The 16,902-nt window shown below is 37.8% G+C and overlaps 1 protein-coding gene across 13 annotated transcripts in view; it reads left to right on the forward strand.

Annotated features, from left to right (window-relative positions):
- The window catches only part of Pou2f1 (POU class 2 homeobox 1), a 136,841-nt gene that overhangs the window by 85,915 nt on the left and 34,024 nt on the right, over positions 1–16,902 (forward strand). For all 13 annotated transcript variants that reach the window (XR_003485644.2, XR_003485645.2, XM_035444896.1 and 10 more), the window contains 5 exons: positions 6,740–6,840; positions 9,003–9,056; positions 10,943–11,062; positions 12,854–13,042; positions 15,183–15,309. Coding sequence is in view for 11 of the 13 variants with exons in the window: in XM_035444896.1 (XP_035300787.1) it covers positions 6,740–6,840; positions 9,003–9,056; positions 10,943–11,062; positions 12,854–13,042; positions 15,183–15,309 (591 nt within the window). In the remaining 2 variants the exon portion in view is untranslated. The remainder of the gene's footprint in view (positions 1–6,739; positions 6,841–9,002; positions 9,057–10,942; positions 11,063–12,853; positions 13,043–15,182; positions 15,310–16,902) is intronic.

The following is a 16,902-nucleotide window of genomic DNA, read 5'->3' on the forward strand; positions in this document are numbered from 1 at the left end:
AATCACTTTTAAGCATGCAGTTGTGGATATCAATTAAAGCTCTGGAGCTTAGTTCTGGGACGCTACACCAATGAAGAATAGCTGGGTGGCCCCAGAAGTTGGATCCCCTCATGGGCCTAAGTCTCAGGGCTGTGTTCAGTTATGTGATCTGCTTCAAGCAGTGGGGGTCAGCATTACTTTTCTCTATGCACTTTCTCTTCCTGAGCCTCCTTCCACCTGCACCTTTTGGCTTGTCAGTGTTGCTTCTATACACAACTGCCTCCCAGGGATGTGTCTAGCCCTGCGGATTGTTGTAGATTACATCTTTGTCCCAGTGCCAGCCTTATCTTTTGAAGAAGTTATGTGTCTCCCCTCCCCACTCCCACTCCGTGATGGTGAAGATTTAGGAGAATAGCTGAATAATCATCTTGTCAGTATTTATTACATGGAGTTCTCATTACATTAAGTGTAGTAAATAAAGATTATACAGCATTTTAGGTGGGCTCCAATTTCATGGAAATAGAGGTCTAATGCCTGTAATTTAGATTACATTTCCAATTTTAAGATGATTTTATTAATTGTTACTGGGAGCAAAGAGGTTTCAGAATACACGCACGCACGCGTGCGCCTGTATTTTCCCAGAGTTCCTAACAGAATGTGGATAGAAGCAAGCAACTGTACTGCCCATGTAATCAGTCCCTTTCAGATCTGAAAATACAAATAGTGTCTTGTTTTTAATATGTATATATATTTCCAGGGCTTGGGTCTTCAGAACAAATCATTTCAGTTCTATTGAAAGTAGGGAAGTTTTGCAACTATTTCTAAGAAAAAGTCCTCATTCTCTGCAAATATTTTTACTCTGAATTAATTGTGATTTGTGTGATTCTGATGTTCTGAAGTTGGATCTGACGCAGTAACATGCATTTTTACGTATGTAGAAAAATAATCTGGGGCCCCTGACATGGGGGGGTGTGCTTTCTTTGTCATTATGTCCTGAAGAGATTGCAATTGCTAAATGAATTATAATCTAAGTTTAATTTCTCTAAGGATTGTTCTGTTTGGAAACTATTAATGTTACCTGCTAAGTAATGATTGTGTAAGCTGAGATAAAAACAGATCTAAAAGAATTAAACAAGAACAGAAACAAGAGTGGAAAAACGAGAATGCTGTATGCCTTCTATATATATATATATATATATATATATATATATTATATATATATATATTCATTCCTAGGAAAAAGTGAGTCTCGTTTAAAAAATAGATTAGAATTTAAACAGGAGGGACGAGGGACGAAGAAATGGAAACTTATCTGAGGAAAACTGAAACTGAACGAAAATTATGTGATCCCTGAGTATAATACTCATGATCAGGAATTTGAAAGCTACTGAATAATATGTACTTTTAAATATTTTGACACAGCCTCTGTTAAGAGAACATTTGTGCCAAAGGTTTTCATTATTAAATTAGTAATATTTCTCATAGAGTTTTAAATTTTGATCCCTTCTTTAAGAATCTGCACTAATTTAAAAGAATTAGTTGGGGGGGTTGGAGAGGTGACTTTGCAGTTTGGAACCAGTTAGGAGCGGGTGCTGCTGCTCTTGCCGAGGAGGTGAGTCGGGCTCCCAGCACTCACATGGCAGTTCATGACTGCTTTGCCCGAATTCTGAATCTCAAAATCACCAAGAGACTGACTCCAACGCAAAAGCAAAGAGTCTTTTATTATTTAACAAGTTAACTCCATTAAATTCGTTCATTCATCGTGGTGGCTGGAATGAGAAGGACCCTGAGGAACTGAGAGGCGGGGGATTTATTGGAGTGTGTAAGGGGAGTGTCTAGGGGTATACAACAGTCTGAGGATTGGTGCACTTCCGGGTGTTGGCAACCTATCCTGTGTTGATTGGTCAACTGGTTGTTATGGTGTATAATCCCTCCCAGGGCAGTTGTTATGCTCTGCAAGGCACTGTTATGCCACTTTTACCATAAAGCATGTCCAGAGCCTGCCAGCTAACTTCTGATTGGTTCCTTGCCATGTAGAGGGTAATTTGACCTCCTAGTGAGTAGGGAGCTCTTGCAAGGTCAGAAGGCCAGAAATTAAGCACATGTGCTGAGCCAAGGGCATTTGTCTTGCTAGGTCTTTTTTGCAGCCTGTCATGGCTAGGTGAGGGTCTGCTCCCTGGAGTTCCAGGGGGTCCAACTCCTTCTCTAACCTCTGTGGGTACAGTTTCACATGGTACACATGACCATACAGGTGAAACACTCCTACACATTGAATTAAAAAACAAAAACTCTTAAGCAGTAAGTATAACTGGGATAACCTCTGAGATGGATTCTTAAAAGCCCCTGTTTCTGATACCTTATATCCCCTTATGATCCCAGTTTGCTCCAGTTATTGGTTAATCAGTCTCTTATGGCTTGGATTCCTTGGTAATAGGATATCAGAATATTGGGGAGAGGATGTGAGGCAGGTTTTAGAAAAGACTCAGTCACAGTCTGAGCTTAGTTACTGTGTAGTTGTATAGTGGGAATATTTCATTATGTTTTCCCTCTTGTTTATATAGCTAGGTCAGTCAGTTTTGTCCCTTTCAGTTTTGCCTTTTTCTAACTGTCATATGAATGAAATCACCCAAATATAGCCTTGGAGTTTCTCTTCTTTGATCAAGCATGCAGACTTGAAATGCATCTATATTGTGTTTTTGTTGGCTCAGTTTTATTTTCCCTGCTGTCCACCAAATGTTAGAGAAGTACAAATGGAGTTTTGTAGTAAAGAGAGGTATAGATTTATTGCTTCTGTATTCACGGGATGGGGAACAAGAGGAAAAGAAGCTGAGCCACAGAGAGCAAAGATGTGTACCTGCAGACAGAGCTTGGTGCTGTGAGCTGCTGACATGGAGAAAACCTTTGCATGTTGGTCCCTCCTTGCTTGCTCTGAAGGGAAAAATGGACTCTTAGTTTCACAAAAATGCAAGTGTCTTTTATCTGGGCCTATGCCTGTAACTGGTGGTGTGTTTGGACTTATCTCTGTCACAGTCTTCATTCTCTATTCTTAAATAGTTTTTCTTTTTCTGATTTTTCTGAAACTGGCATTTTTTTTCTTTCATACTTTCTTTTCCAGGTTATGGTATCTAGGTTATACTGACTGCGGTAAGTGAGATAGGATGTGTTTTCTTGTTTTGTTTTGTTACTCTTCTCTGGGGAAAATGTGTAAATTATTAATTATTCATTGAATGGAACCATTCCTTGGTAACATTATCAGGCACTGTGTTCTGCATTTTTTGTTTATTTGTTTTAACCTACTTATTCAGTTTCTTTGAGTGTTGTGGGACTCTTGTATTTTCTATTTCTTTTTTTCTTTTTTTTTTTTTTTGAGTCAGTCTTGATAAATTCTGTTTTCTGGATAGTTATCCATTTCTAAGTTTCAGTTTTATTAACGTGAAGTAAGTTAATAAAGTCCTGTTGTTATCTGTATATACAAACATGTGGAGGTCAGAGGACATGTACAACTATGTCTAGTATTTAGGTGGCTTCTGGGGAGCCAAAGAAAGGTCTTTAGGTATGAGGGTACATGGTTTACCCACTGCATCTCCCAGTCTGCACTCAACAGCTGTGATATGTCTTTTCTGCTACACTTAAATGGTTTACTTGCTCCCTCCTATTCTCTTCCTTCACCTTGCCATAAACTGATAAGTTGTACGATTCCTTTGGAAGAATTAAGCTCTCTGTGTGGCTTTGGAGGCTATCCTGGCACTCGCTCTGGAGACCAGGCTGGCCTCAAACTCACAGAGATCCGCCTGCCTCTGCTTCCCGAGTGCTGGGCTTAAAGGCGTGCGCCACCAACGCCCAGCTCCTACTTTTATTATTATCTTCTGTTTTCTTCAGATTAATTTGTTTCTCAGTGCTTTTATCATTTTCTGTAGCATTTGACAGTTTAACTACCCTGTCCTTCCCTTAGCTCTTGGGGACACTAGGATCAAGGATTACCTGCCTCCTTGCTTTCTAATTGCCCGTTTGTCTTCAACCTGTTTTTCTCTGTACCCATTATTAAATAGCTTTGGATACAAGATTACAAAGATTCAGCTTGTTAATTCTCTTCTACAGAATCTTTGACTCTGGCTTGTCATTTCTTGATGCAATCTAGACTACTTTGGTGTTTTTTTTTTTTTTTTCAGGCTTTCTAGACCATCATGTGTTTAATAATAATCATCTTACATTATTCATTGGCCAAGAACCCAATGAATAAACTCCTGGTTCTTTTTTCTAGTGTTCCAATTCTTCCGAGAATGCAAATCTAAGCATTACTTGGTTTTTCGTCTGAACATCTCATACTAAAATTTAGTTGGGGACTGTATGTGTATATCTGATCACCTTTCTTTTTAGCCTAGTTCAACAAGAATGGTTTCTCTGTAATATCTTTGTTTCACTCTCATCTTACAATGTCACAAATATCTTATTAACGACATTATCTACCTTTGTATCTTAAATTTCTGTATATATCTGAGTGATTGTGTGAGTGTCTTTTATTCTTGTGTCAATGACAGTCAGTTATAGGTACGAAAAAGGATGATAAGTGAAGACTCAGAAAAGCAAAGTGTACTATACTCACAGATCCTGGAGACAGGAGACGTGCGTGTGTGTGTGTGTGTGTGTGTGTGTGTGTGTGTGTGTGTGTGTGTGTGTAAAAGCCATCAGTTCGAAAAAAACGACGACAACAACAAAAATAAAAAACAAACAAGATGGAAGGTTTAGACCCCACCTTTGTTGGATTTTCCATAGGAATTGCATGGGAGGGCAGGATGAACACTCTAGAATTGATTTGAATCATTTTAATGCTTTGTATTCTCTAAGCCTGGGAGAGGTAGTCTCTCCTCAGTCAGAAAGGTTTTGTCAGATGCCAACACATCCTAATATTTTTGGATTAAAATATTTACAGTACAACTACCATATCTTTATCTCATCCCCTCCAGAGGCAAAGGCGTATCAATTAAACAGTGTTAAATGCTGATACTATTAGCAGCCATCTTTTGTACCCAGGTTGCTGGAAATCAGTCATAAAAGCTGAATGTAGAATTAGTGTATATGATTTGGGTGGACTCTATGAAAATAGGATATGTAATGGTGAACATTGGCACTTGTTTTAGAACTAGTGAAGCTGGTTGTGGTGGCACACATTTTCTTTTTAATTTTTATTTTATTTTATTAGTTCAAATTAGGAACAAGCTTGCTTCAGATGTCAATCCCTTCTCCCTCTCCCGCCCCTCCCCCACAACATCCCACCTGCCCCTAGCCATCCCCCCTCCACTCCCCAGGCAGGGTAAGGCCCTCAAAAGGGGCTCCCCAAAGTCTACCACATCATCCTGGGCCAGAGTGGCATACATTTTAATCCCAGCAGTTGGGAAGCTAAGGTAGGAGAGTCATGAGTTTGAGGCCAGCCTGGGCTCTGTGAGACCCTGTTTCAAAACCAAAGTGAGGGAAATATATATATATATATTCTGTACTTTGATATTGAAGAAATCATTAAACTATTTTATATAAAGGGTCACTTAACTATCACACTGCTGCTCATTAAGATGTTTTTATGAATAGTAAATCCTTGCTCCTCACAAAGTGACCAGTGAATGTCTTGTGTGCAAGTGAAGGGCTAAGTAGGATGACAGAGACCCTTTCTTGTAGTCTCTACCATCCTGTTTAAAAGTAAAAATGATCTCTTAGTTAAAGCCATTATAAATGCCATGCAAGTTTCAACCCTGGTTGCTGCAATCACTGTTTCTGTGTGTTCAGTATCTCTTACAGTTGATGGTTCTTTTTATTTTTGTGCCTCTTCTTAAGCATTGTTGGTATTGCATATTTATCCTACATTTTTAGAGAAGTCACTTGTCTTAGTTATTTTTATTGCTGTGCTGAAACACCATAACCAAAGCTACTTAATGGGTGGAGGTTTATTGGGGACTTATAGTTTCAGAGGATGAGTTGTGACCATCATGATGTGGAGTATGGTAGTAGGCAGGCAGGCATGATGCTGGAGCATAGCTGAGAGCTAACATCCTAAGATGCCAACCACAACCATGAGACAGAAAGGGCTAACAGGAGGGCATGGGATTTTGAAACCTCAGCGCCCACCCGCAATGACATACCTCCTTCAACAAGGGCATACCTCGGCACCAAGTTTTTAAATATGAGTCCATGGGGGCCATTATATAGTATAACATTTCCCTTTTCTCTTCCTTCAACTCCCTTCATATTCTCTGATGTGTCCCCATCCATGACTCTTGGAGGGGTTATGTTATCACCACTAAGTCCAACTAATGTTCCACATATGTGTATGGGTTTGGGGCCATCAACTGCAGCACAGGAAACATATTGAAAACACCCTCAAAATAGATTGGTTTTCTCTCAACTGCCAGTGGCTACTCATTAAGGGATGGAGCCTGGATGGTACTTAGCATTGTGCTAGAATTTTGGCTGGTTTGCTTTTGTGGATGTCTTGAGTAGGTAACTACAGATGCTGTGAGTTCATGAGTGCCAAACCCATTTCATCTCCAGAAAACAGCTTTTCATAGCACTTGTCTCCATCTTCTGGCTCTTTTCTGTCTCCTTTCCTCTTCTATGATCTATTCCCATTTTTCCAAATCTTTTATCTTTGAAGATATTTAGAAAAGTGATTATTAAAAACAAGTTCCTAGTGGATGCTGGTAACTAGGGGTTGAGTTCTTTGCTCCATTTTAATTCAATTCTCTTAATAGTTATTTTGCTTGTTTTCCAGGCACACAAACGAATGGTCTGGACTTTCAGAAACAGCCTGTACCTGTTGGAGGAGCAATCTCAACAGCCCAGGCCCAGGCTTTCCTTGGACATCTTCACCAGGTAGACTACTGTTTCACCCATCCATATCTGAGAATGCTTTTTAAAGGAACATAAAGTAAAATGCTAGGGCAGTCATTTCAAACCATGTGTAACTATCCTGCTGTGTGGTTCATGTAGAGTTAATAGTTTTTGCATAGCTATTGACTCTACAACTGTGTGAACAAAAGATTATTTTGTTGGGATATAATGAAACAGTTAGTTCATGCATGAACATGAGCTTAAATCTTTGATGGCTAAGTGATGCTAGTAGATAACCAGGGTCATTCAAAAGTAAGTTACCACTACACTAAAACCATAAAAAACCAAGTTTTAGCTTTCTACCCTGATATGTAATTCCCCCCAGTCTAAAACAGAACATGAGTTCTGTTCATTTAATTTACATTACCAAAATCAAAATGTCATTATACTACAAAACTATTCAAATAAAAGACCTGTTCTACTTGAAAATAGGTGAAATTCTAGGAAAGTATCTGTAAATGGCGATTTTCTCATCTAGTCTGGGACCCACTGGACCTGTTTTCTCTTCACCTACCAGGTGCCACAGCTGCTTAGTGAAAACCATTCCAAGACTTAATATATATCTATAATTGTTTAGCCAGTGGCTTAGGCATCTTACTGGCTATCTCTCTCTTAATTATTGATCCATAACTATTAATATGTGTATCTCCATATGGCCTTATCTTACTGGAGAATGCCCAGGCGTCCTACCTTCCTGATAGCTAGATCGCCTTTCCCTGACTCAGCCTATTACCTTCCTCTGTCCTTGGTCAGCTTACCTGCCTGGCTAAATTCTGTCTGTCTATTGGCAGAAACAGCTATATTCATCAACCAATGATAGCTACACATATTTGCAGCAAACAGAAGGACGTCACATACCAACCATCCTCAAGTTTGTTTTTAAATGAAGCAATGAGTCATAATTTTCTGCAACTCTGTTCAGCTAGTTGCCTGGATCCTTATACAATAGCTTTCATATTCTCTGCTGTTCGTTTTCACTACCACCATTCCATTTTAATCTTCCATTTATTCCAGTCTAGTTTATAATCTTTCTTCTCCCTTCTTAGTCTTTCTTTACTTTCACGGCATTATTAACCTTTGAGGGCTGCAAGATATTAGGAGACAACCAAATTCTTCAATAAGTAAATATTTAATGTCTAATTTTTTAAATTTTTATTGTTTGGGTTCCCCCCACCCCCCAGATGGGGTTTTCTCTGGGTAGCTTTGGAGCCTCTCCTGGCACTTACGCTGTAGACCAGGCTGGCCTTGAACTCACTGAGATCCACTTGTCTCTGCCTCCCAAGTGCTGGGATTAAAGGTATGCTCCACCACTGCCCAGCTATAAATATTTAACTTTTAAAAACATTTTTATAAGAATACAAATCAGGAAGGTTCCTCAATTTGAGCTTGTCTTTCTTGTTATGATTAGATTTTTGATTCAAGTTACCCATCTTTGGTAAGGTTACAGCATAAGAAATACAGTGCTTGCAACAGTAGGCAAGTCTCATTACTGGTAGCACTAATTATTCAGTCGGCTTGCCAGGTAGCCCTCCCTGTGAAGTTACTGTTGTACCCTTTGTAATTCTCAGCATCTGTGGAGAAATACCTTATTCTTGCTTTGCCCATTAGTTAGATGATGTGTTGATGACTTTTCTAAATCAGGTTTCTATCTCGGTTTCCAAGTGATAGTTTTCTAATTTCATGTGTGCCCTTACTTTAATATGACTATGATTTGATCTTTTGAAATATGAATTAAGACTTTTTTCATGTATGGCTTATAGGATAGATTATTATCTATTTCATTTGTTTATAATGATAAAAACAGTGTATATTGATAGTCTGTTTTCTTGTGTTCTTTAAAACAATGTGGAAGATATGTTAGGTTTTCAGAACCTAAGCATACTATGAGTACAAATAGAGTATTAAATAAGGAGCACCCACCCAGTGCACGTGTGGCATGTTTAATAGTGCTCATTTTGTGATGATTCTAATTTAGAAGACATTTCTGCAGTATGTAAAGTTTTAACCCCATAAAATATATATTTGTATGTTCAATTCTAATTCTTGGTGGTATACACTTAGTATTTGAAGTATTTCTTGATGGCAGTCTGGTGATGAATGACACTATTTTAGATTATTATATCCATTGATAACTTTCCTCCTAGGTCCAGCTCGCTGGGACAAGTCTGCAGGCTGCTGCTCAATCTTTAAATGTTCAGGTAAGCTGTATATGAGCATATAATTCATATCTTCTATTAATTTTTTCATAATTTACTATAATAAGCACATAATTTTGAATAGGGACTACTTGGGATTTTTACTACTTAATGATTTTATTATTTCTATATTTTTATTGCTGAACCCAGATGGTAATAATTGTTATTAATGAAAGTTACCTTAATCTGTTACTGTGTGTGAGCCAGAGGAATACAAGTGAAGTCCACTTTCAGAATTTTAGAATGAAGTTCAGGAATACATACTGAACCTAAAACCAAATAGTTTCTTAAGTATCCTTCTGTTTATCATTTTTCATGAAACCTGGACAGAGAATCGGGGAACTTGGGCGTCAAAGTCTCATTGTACCAGTAATTAATTAGCTGTTATGAACTTTGGCAAGTCACAGCCTCTTAGAATTCAGTTTTGCTTGCCTGTATTTAAATAAAGACACTGGTAACATTGTAAGTGGTCTTCTCTGATCTGTACAGAAGTTATATTAAAGGGCACTGGAGTAATCATTTAGTAATTAAGAGCAGCATATTACTGCTCTTTACAGAGAACTCACAGTTTAGTTCCCACAGCAGGAGGCTCAGAACCATGTGTAACTACAACTCAGGGACATCTGACGCGCTCTTTTTGCCTCTGTAGGAACCAATACATATGTGCACTGACACACATATACACATAATTTAAAATAATAACAAATCTTTACTTAAGAAAAAAGAAAAGCAAGACATTGGTCGGATAATCAAAATTATAAAATGGAACTTAAATCTGGAGTTTGTTTTTTGTTTTGTTTGTTTTGGTTATTTATTTATTTATTTATGCTTCTGTAAGCTATCAGATAAAAGATTCACGGCTCATTTATTTTACACACAACTCCATAACTGTTCAGTCGGTCTTTCATTGTAGTGTTTAGGAAACTAGCAGTCAGGAGGGAAAAACAGGATTCTAGAAGACTGATTTCAGTGCTGCTAAAGACTAAAGATTTTGGGGTGAACATTCTATGAAACCTTGTGGAATATGGACCTAGTAACACGTGGAAACAAGAGAAAAGGAGATAATATGACCCTCCTTTCTGAGGGAGAGGAGGTAGAAAATTGCCTTGGTTGCCATGGTAAACTTAACATCCCTTAGAGAGATGTTGGCAAACAGGCTATATCTCCAGTGCAGAATGTTTACTGTCCTGCACTATAATTATCTTTCAATGACTGGCAGAATTAATCAGAGCTTTTATGTTAATTAGCTTGCTGCAGTCCCCCAAACAGGTGGTGGAAAATATGCAAATCTATGCAGAATTTTAATACTCTGTATAACCAGTTTTAATTAGCATAAAAATTTCTCTCTCTAGCCCTTTAAGGCCTGTAAATTCTTCTTGTCTATATCATTTTCCTTTAAGCTTGTACATTACTTGGGTAGAAGATACTGCATTTAGAGTTCTTTTAAAATATAGATTAAAAAGTTCTGTGGGTTAAGTAATTGAGCTGTAAGATAGTATATGAAGAGTTTTGAAATTTGCCACAAGGTATATGTCAAAGTGTTAATTTGAAGAGTCTAACAATAGAAATGAATTGAAAATCATTTTTCCTCTTCATTGCCTGAACTGGGGATTTGAGGTTGTGAAAGCTTTTGTTGATTTGTAGAGGACCATTTTAGTTTCTCTTTTAAAAATTTATGATTGAAATTTTTCTGGCATTGGAATTAAAACGTTGTAAGAGTACTTAAGTAGAAAAAAAAAAGGCATGTAAGAAAAGAAAAACAGAAAACCTCCCAAATGAAAGATTGAATAGCACATATTTTAAATAATCTTTGAATTTTTAGAATTAGAAGTACATTTCATTTTACCAACTGTTTGAGATATTTTATTTCCTGTCCAATTCCACTTCAGTCTAAATCTAGTGAAGAATCAGGGGATTCGCAGCAACCAAGCCAGCCTTCCCAGCAGCCTTCAATGCAGTCAGCCATTCCCCAGACCCAGCTAATGCTGGCTGGGGGACAGATAACTGGGGTAAGTTTCCATTGAGAAAATTGTAATAAACTTCCTCTGTGTCTGAACTGCTAATGGTTGACATCTTATTGAAACTGTTCACTGCTCTGGTATTAGCACGGCACTATTATGATATCTGTAAGGACCTTCCTGGATGCAGAAGCTCTGGAAGAATTACCTTTGTCATTACTTTATAAGATTTCTTTTGTTACAGCTGTAGATGTTGAGAATAAACTGCAAACCTTTTAAACCACATTTAAAAAATGGTATTGCATATGCATGGTAAAATTGGAGGTGTTATTACAGGATAGTTAAAGAATGGACTAATACCCTAAAAGAACAACATTTTCTTGAAGTGACTTTGTAATGTCCTAAAATAAGACATGTGGTTTTATATCCTGGCTGTGTATTTAGTAATTACTAAAGGATTAGTTACTTTATCCCTCCATCTCTCAGATTTTCATCTTCTAAGTGGAGGTATTAATAATATCTATTTTAAGTACCATTGCAATTAATTTTAAAAAAAAACTGTTAAAACAGTGCTTGGCATGTAGCTTTCAATAAATGTTGCTTATTTTTACGGTTAACAAATTGCCCTCCGTGACTGTTAAGGTTTTAAGTATTTAGCGATTTCTGTTCTAAGCTATTATTTGGAATAATTTTTTAATGTTGAAAGCTTATGTGTTATCTTTTGTGAAGACAGTGAGTCAGGAATGATAGGAAAGAATCTAACCAATTCACATCATATCAACCTTCAGCATTCTTTGTAATTTAATTTTTGCTAGTATGAACAATGGATGGTTGTTCTTGCACATTTATTTATAATATTCTATCACTAGAGATTAACATATGTACCTGTATTATATAATGTATACATGTACACACACATTTTGAAGACTATTACATTTTTGAATAGTTTTGCTTTGGTTCTTATGTTTCTAATACAGAAATTATTTGGATAAATTAGGTCCTGTTAGAAAGCAGGCTGTGCTGCTGAATGCCTTTCATTGAGATATAGGTATTAGTATACTTGTTTGATCAGAATGTATCACCGCAGAAAGCCCCAGCACACTCACTACTTTTGAAATGCTATGCTGTTAAAGTTTACGTTTGTTCTAAATAGATTTCTTACTTCATTGTTAGGGTTCAGAAGAAAGACTAATGTCTTAAAATAGTATCAGGCACTTAAGATTCCAGGTTTGTGTACCTTGAAGATTTTATTAAATCTGGGCATTCATATTCATTTGCATTTAAAAGAGTGGCTCTTACCACCTGTTTCCTGGAGCTAATAAATTGGAAAGAGTATGTAAAGTTGCAAACCCGATGCTGTTCAAGATTGGGTGAGGGAAGGTCTTCTGGGATATTTGGTAAGCAAAGAAGTGCAGCTCATGTTCGTTAGTCACATCTTAAGACATAATGGAAATGGTGAAATATGGTGGGGATTCTAGCTAATGGGAAGCAGCTGGGCTTTATCAGTTCTCTTCCTAGTCATACACAGCAACCGTTTGTCCCTTACTCACCTGACTAATCTCTTGCTATTAGTTGTAAATTTCTTCATATATCCTGTCAGTATTGATTCTTTGTTTTCTTGTGTACCAGTTAATTACCTTTCTTGCCTAAATGATTTTTCAAGTCTGAAATGGGGACAACTTCAATTTAAATGCTCTGCTAGTACTGGTGGTTTGTCATTGGTGGGCAGTGGAAATGTAAATGTAAAAATGTGTAGTGAAGATGTAATACCACTTGAGTTACCTGTTTGCTTGCATTACAGGCCCCATTTCTTCAATCTTCCCTTGTTTATTCTTATTTTAGCTCACTTTGACACCAGCCCAGCAGCAGTTATTACTACAGCAGGCCCAGGCCCAGGCCCAACTCCTGGCTGCTGCAGTGCAGCAGCACTCTGCCAGCCAACAGCACAGTGCTGCTGGTGCCACCATCTCAGCCTCTGCTGCCACACCCATGACACAGATCCCCTTGTCTCAGCCTATACAGATTGCACAGGTGAGTGAGGCACAAGGCCACAGGGACTTCAAACAAGTGATAAAATAGAAAAGTGTTACTGAATACTGTTAGCCTTCTGGTTGTTACTGTGGGTCTTCAAAAGCCCAAGGAACTCTATATCAAGGAGGCATTATCCTTTTTCACTGAGTCAGAAATAATACACTTGTTCGCTTATTTGAGTTGATATTATAAATACATAGATGATTATTTGGATAACTGAATGCTTATGTTAAGTGACAATTCTTTGAGTAAGTAGCTGGCATATTTCTGAGGCAAGGAGTTATGGTATTTATCTCAATGAGCTAATTATAGCAGGGAAGAAGAACTCTTTCATGTGCTCTGCAGAAAATGTTGCCATTCTGTGAGAAAGAAAGACAGCAAGTCCTCTTTCTGCTTGGAGTGATTAGGATCATGGAGAGCCACAGGAAAATGTTACAGGATCTCAGTTTTCACATTTTAGAAGATACAAAAATTTACTTAAGTAATAAAGAATGGGGCCCAAAAGGAAAATAAGTGAAATCCTTTATGTCAAGGAAATGAAGGGGGCGTGTGAGAAGTTATATATGACATGTATAGAGAAGTTTTATGCACTAAGCAGTTGTCTTTATATCCCCACAAAAGAAGGGAAGTGCATTTAAGCTGTATTAAGAGCCAGATACTTGAAATGCAATCAGACTCATCTGTATTACTGTGTAGACAGTCTGTTATCAAGATAGTGTTTTTACTTGAATCATCTTCTTCATCAAATAAATTATTTTAGTAAATGAGCTTTGAGACCATGTCTGAAATTAAGATAAATAAAATCATTTATTCCTAACACTGATTTCTCAATTGAATTGGATAAACCGGTATCAAATTTCAGGCATTAGATCTTTTTCATTTATTGATGGAAATTTGGATCTAGCACTCTCAATTTTTATTTTAGAGAAAAATTGGGGTAAATATTTAAAAGCCTTTTTAAAGTTCATGTTAGTTTTTCTTTAGACCAGATCTAAAGGAACAGAACTTAAAGAATAAATACATATCAAAAGCAGTAGAGTAGCTTATAGGCTGTGGTCTGGCCAGTCCAACAATGGCTATCTGTCAGAGGAAAGGCCAAGAATCCAGTAGTTGTTCAGTCCATGCCGCTGGATGTCTCAGCTAGCCTTTAGTCTACCTTGGACTCCTGAAGAAGTAGATTCACTTTTGGTTTTTCGAGACAGGGTTTCTCTGAATAGTTTTGGAGCCTGTCCTGGAAGTCACTCTGTAGACCAGCCTGGTCTGAGATCTGCCTGCCTCTGCCTCCTGAGTGCTCAGATTAAAGGAGTAGATTCTAATGTCAGCAGAGGAATGCCTCAGCAACAGGATAGATGAACTTAACCAGAGAGAGTAAAAACAGGCAGACGAGGAGCAAAACCTTCCTTCTTCCATGTTCTTTTATATGGGCTACCACCAGAAAGTGTTGCCCAGATTTAGCAAGGGTCTTTCCATGTCAGATGTTCCAATCAAGAAAATCCCTCATGGGGATGCCCAGCTGCTTGTGTTTTAGTTAATTCCAGAGGTATTCAAGTTGACACCCGAAATTAGCCTTCAGAATACTAGCAGGTGGAAGTAGAGAATTAAGTCCAGAGTTCTCTTCTGACTTCCTCATATATGTGTGCCACGTGCAACCCCCCCCCCCCACACACACACTAACAACAATAATAGAGTTTTAAAATTGAAAACAACCTACCCTAGAATTGTAGACATTTATTCTATATTTATTTACTCTGGCAGATTTTAAGTAACTGTTGGTAATTGGCTTGGCATAAGTCATGATGCTATATACATCATGCCCTCAAAAATGCAACTGCTTGCAGAGGCCGTAAGGTTTTTTGGTTTTGATACTTGCTATTTTTTTGTGTGTGTGAGTCAGGGCAATTCTCAGGAGCCAGTTCTCTTCTTCCACCATGTGCTCTTGGAAGCTCTTCAATCAACTGAGCCTCTCTGGCCTGAAGCCTGAGGATTGCTCACATACTGACACAGTCCTGGAAGCCAGACTATGCTAAGTGTTGTCTCATTGTTACTTAGTATGACAGAAGTCGTCATCTAGGAACCTTACCACTAAGCCAGCTTTCATTTCTGGATCTCTCTAATCTGTGTTTTGCTTCTGAGCTTTTAGGATCTTCAACAATTGCAACAGCTTCAACAGCAAAATCTCAACTTGCAACAGTTTGTGTTGGTGCATCCAACCACCAACTTGCAACCAGCACAGTTTATCATCTCACAGACCCCCCAGGGCCAGCAGGGTAAGCATCTCCCTAAAGCTTACTATTGGTGCAGCAATGCTGTCTACTTAGAGTTCCAGACACCTTAACTAACATTTTTGCCCTAACAGTATCCTTGTGAGCAATTCTTTCCTTAAATTTTGGTTTCATGAGAACTATAAGTAATGCCTTAAATCAGGAACAAAGGTTACATGTCTGAATAAGAATGAAATTTCAAATCTGAAAGATCAATAAAGACTAGCTTATTCTTAAGAAAGAAATAATTTCTCAGGAAATTTACAGGAGTTTGACAACCTGAAATCATACAGCTTAATCATTTCCAAGGCTGTTTATTTACAAGTCATTGGATGAATGAGAAGGGTAGGTTTCTGAGTCCCAAAATTTTAACTAGTTCTCTGTGGAGTTGAATTTGAATGTCTAAAGTCTTAAGCAGAAAAGTGACATTAGCCATTTATATTAAGAAAACATATTTACACTTAAACTTGGAGAGGCTGGAATAGGCAAGAATAGAGTTAGTAATATTGGTCTGCAGAATTCTGCAAGATACCATTGTCCAAGACACAAGCTGAACTATGATCTTGAGAGCGGAAAAGAGAAAATAATGAAGCAGAAAGAAAAGGACTTAAATGTGGCGGCACATCCTAACACTTGGGAATCTGTCAGAGGCAGGAGGATCTCTGAGCTTAAGACTGGCTTGGTTTATATATAGTGAGACCCTATCTCAAAATAAACTAAAAACCAAGAAAGGACATGGAGACCAGTTATATTTGGTCAATTATAAGGAATAGGCATCTAGGTGATTAAGTTTTTAGAAAACTGTGAGTATTGATAGATCAAATAAAGAGAATGTGTTCACACTAATGGGAATGCTTTAATAAAACCAGCAGTTGGAATTGCAGGGAGATGTGGCAGCCAGTAAAAAGTGATTATTACAATGAAAGAGAATTCCAAGAGAGAAGGAAGAAATGGTCTATCTAGACCAGAAAGACTTTCACAGGCTGCTGCTGAAGAGTGTGTGTGTGTGTTAGATTGGCAATTGTTCAGACCTTAAGACTGAATGAGATCACTTTTCTGTAGTTTTTTACAAAGCCCAAGGATATTACTTTTTTCATATTTGAGCCTTTATAAGACAGGTAAAACAGGAAATGGCTATTCCAATTTTTTTGTGTTTGTATGTTCTTTTGGTTTTTCGAGACAGGGTTTCTCTGTGGCTTTGGAGACTGTCCTGGTGCTAGGTTTTGTAGACCAGGCTGGTTTCGAACTCACAGAGATCCTCTGCCTCCCGAGTGCTGGGATTAAAGGCATGCGCCGCCAATGCCCGGCCCTCGTGTTTGTATGTTCCTAATTTCTTTCTTTCCATCCTTTCATAGGATTGGGAAAACAGCATATAGTGGATAGGAATACTGGTTGGCTTTAGAGCAAACTTAGGTGGACAAACCACCTAAGTTTTCTGAGTATCACATACTTCTCTTCTCATCTTCCCCTTTATCCTTTTCATCTTTCCCTTTAATTATGAATACATCATATAAAATGTTTTATTAATATAATTGTAATGTAATAGAAAGCACATACACTGTAGTCTAAAGCCAAGCTGTCTGTCTGTGAAGAAATATA

The sequence above is a fragment of the Cricetulus griseus genome, chromosome 5, assembly GCF_003668045.3.
Source record: "Cricetulus griseus strain 17A/GY chromosome 5, alternate assembly CriGri-PICRH-1.0, whole genome shotgun sequence".
Taxonomy (NCBI): Eukaryota; Metazoa; Chordata; class Mammalia; order Rodentia; family Cricetidae; genus Cricetulus; species Cricetulus griseus.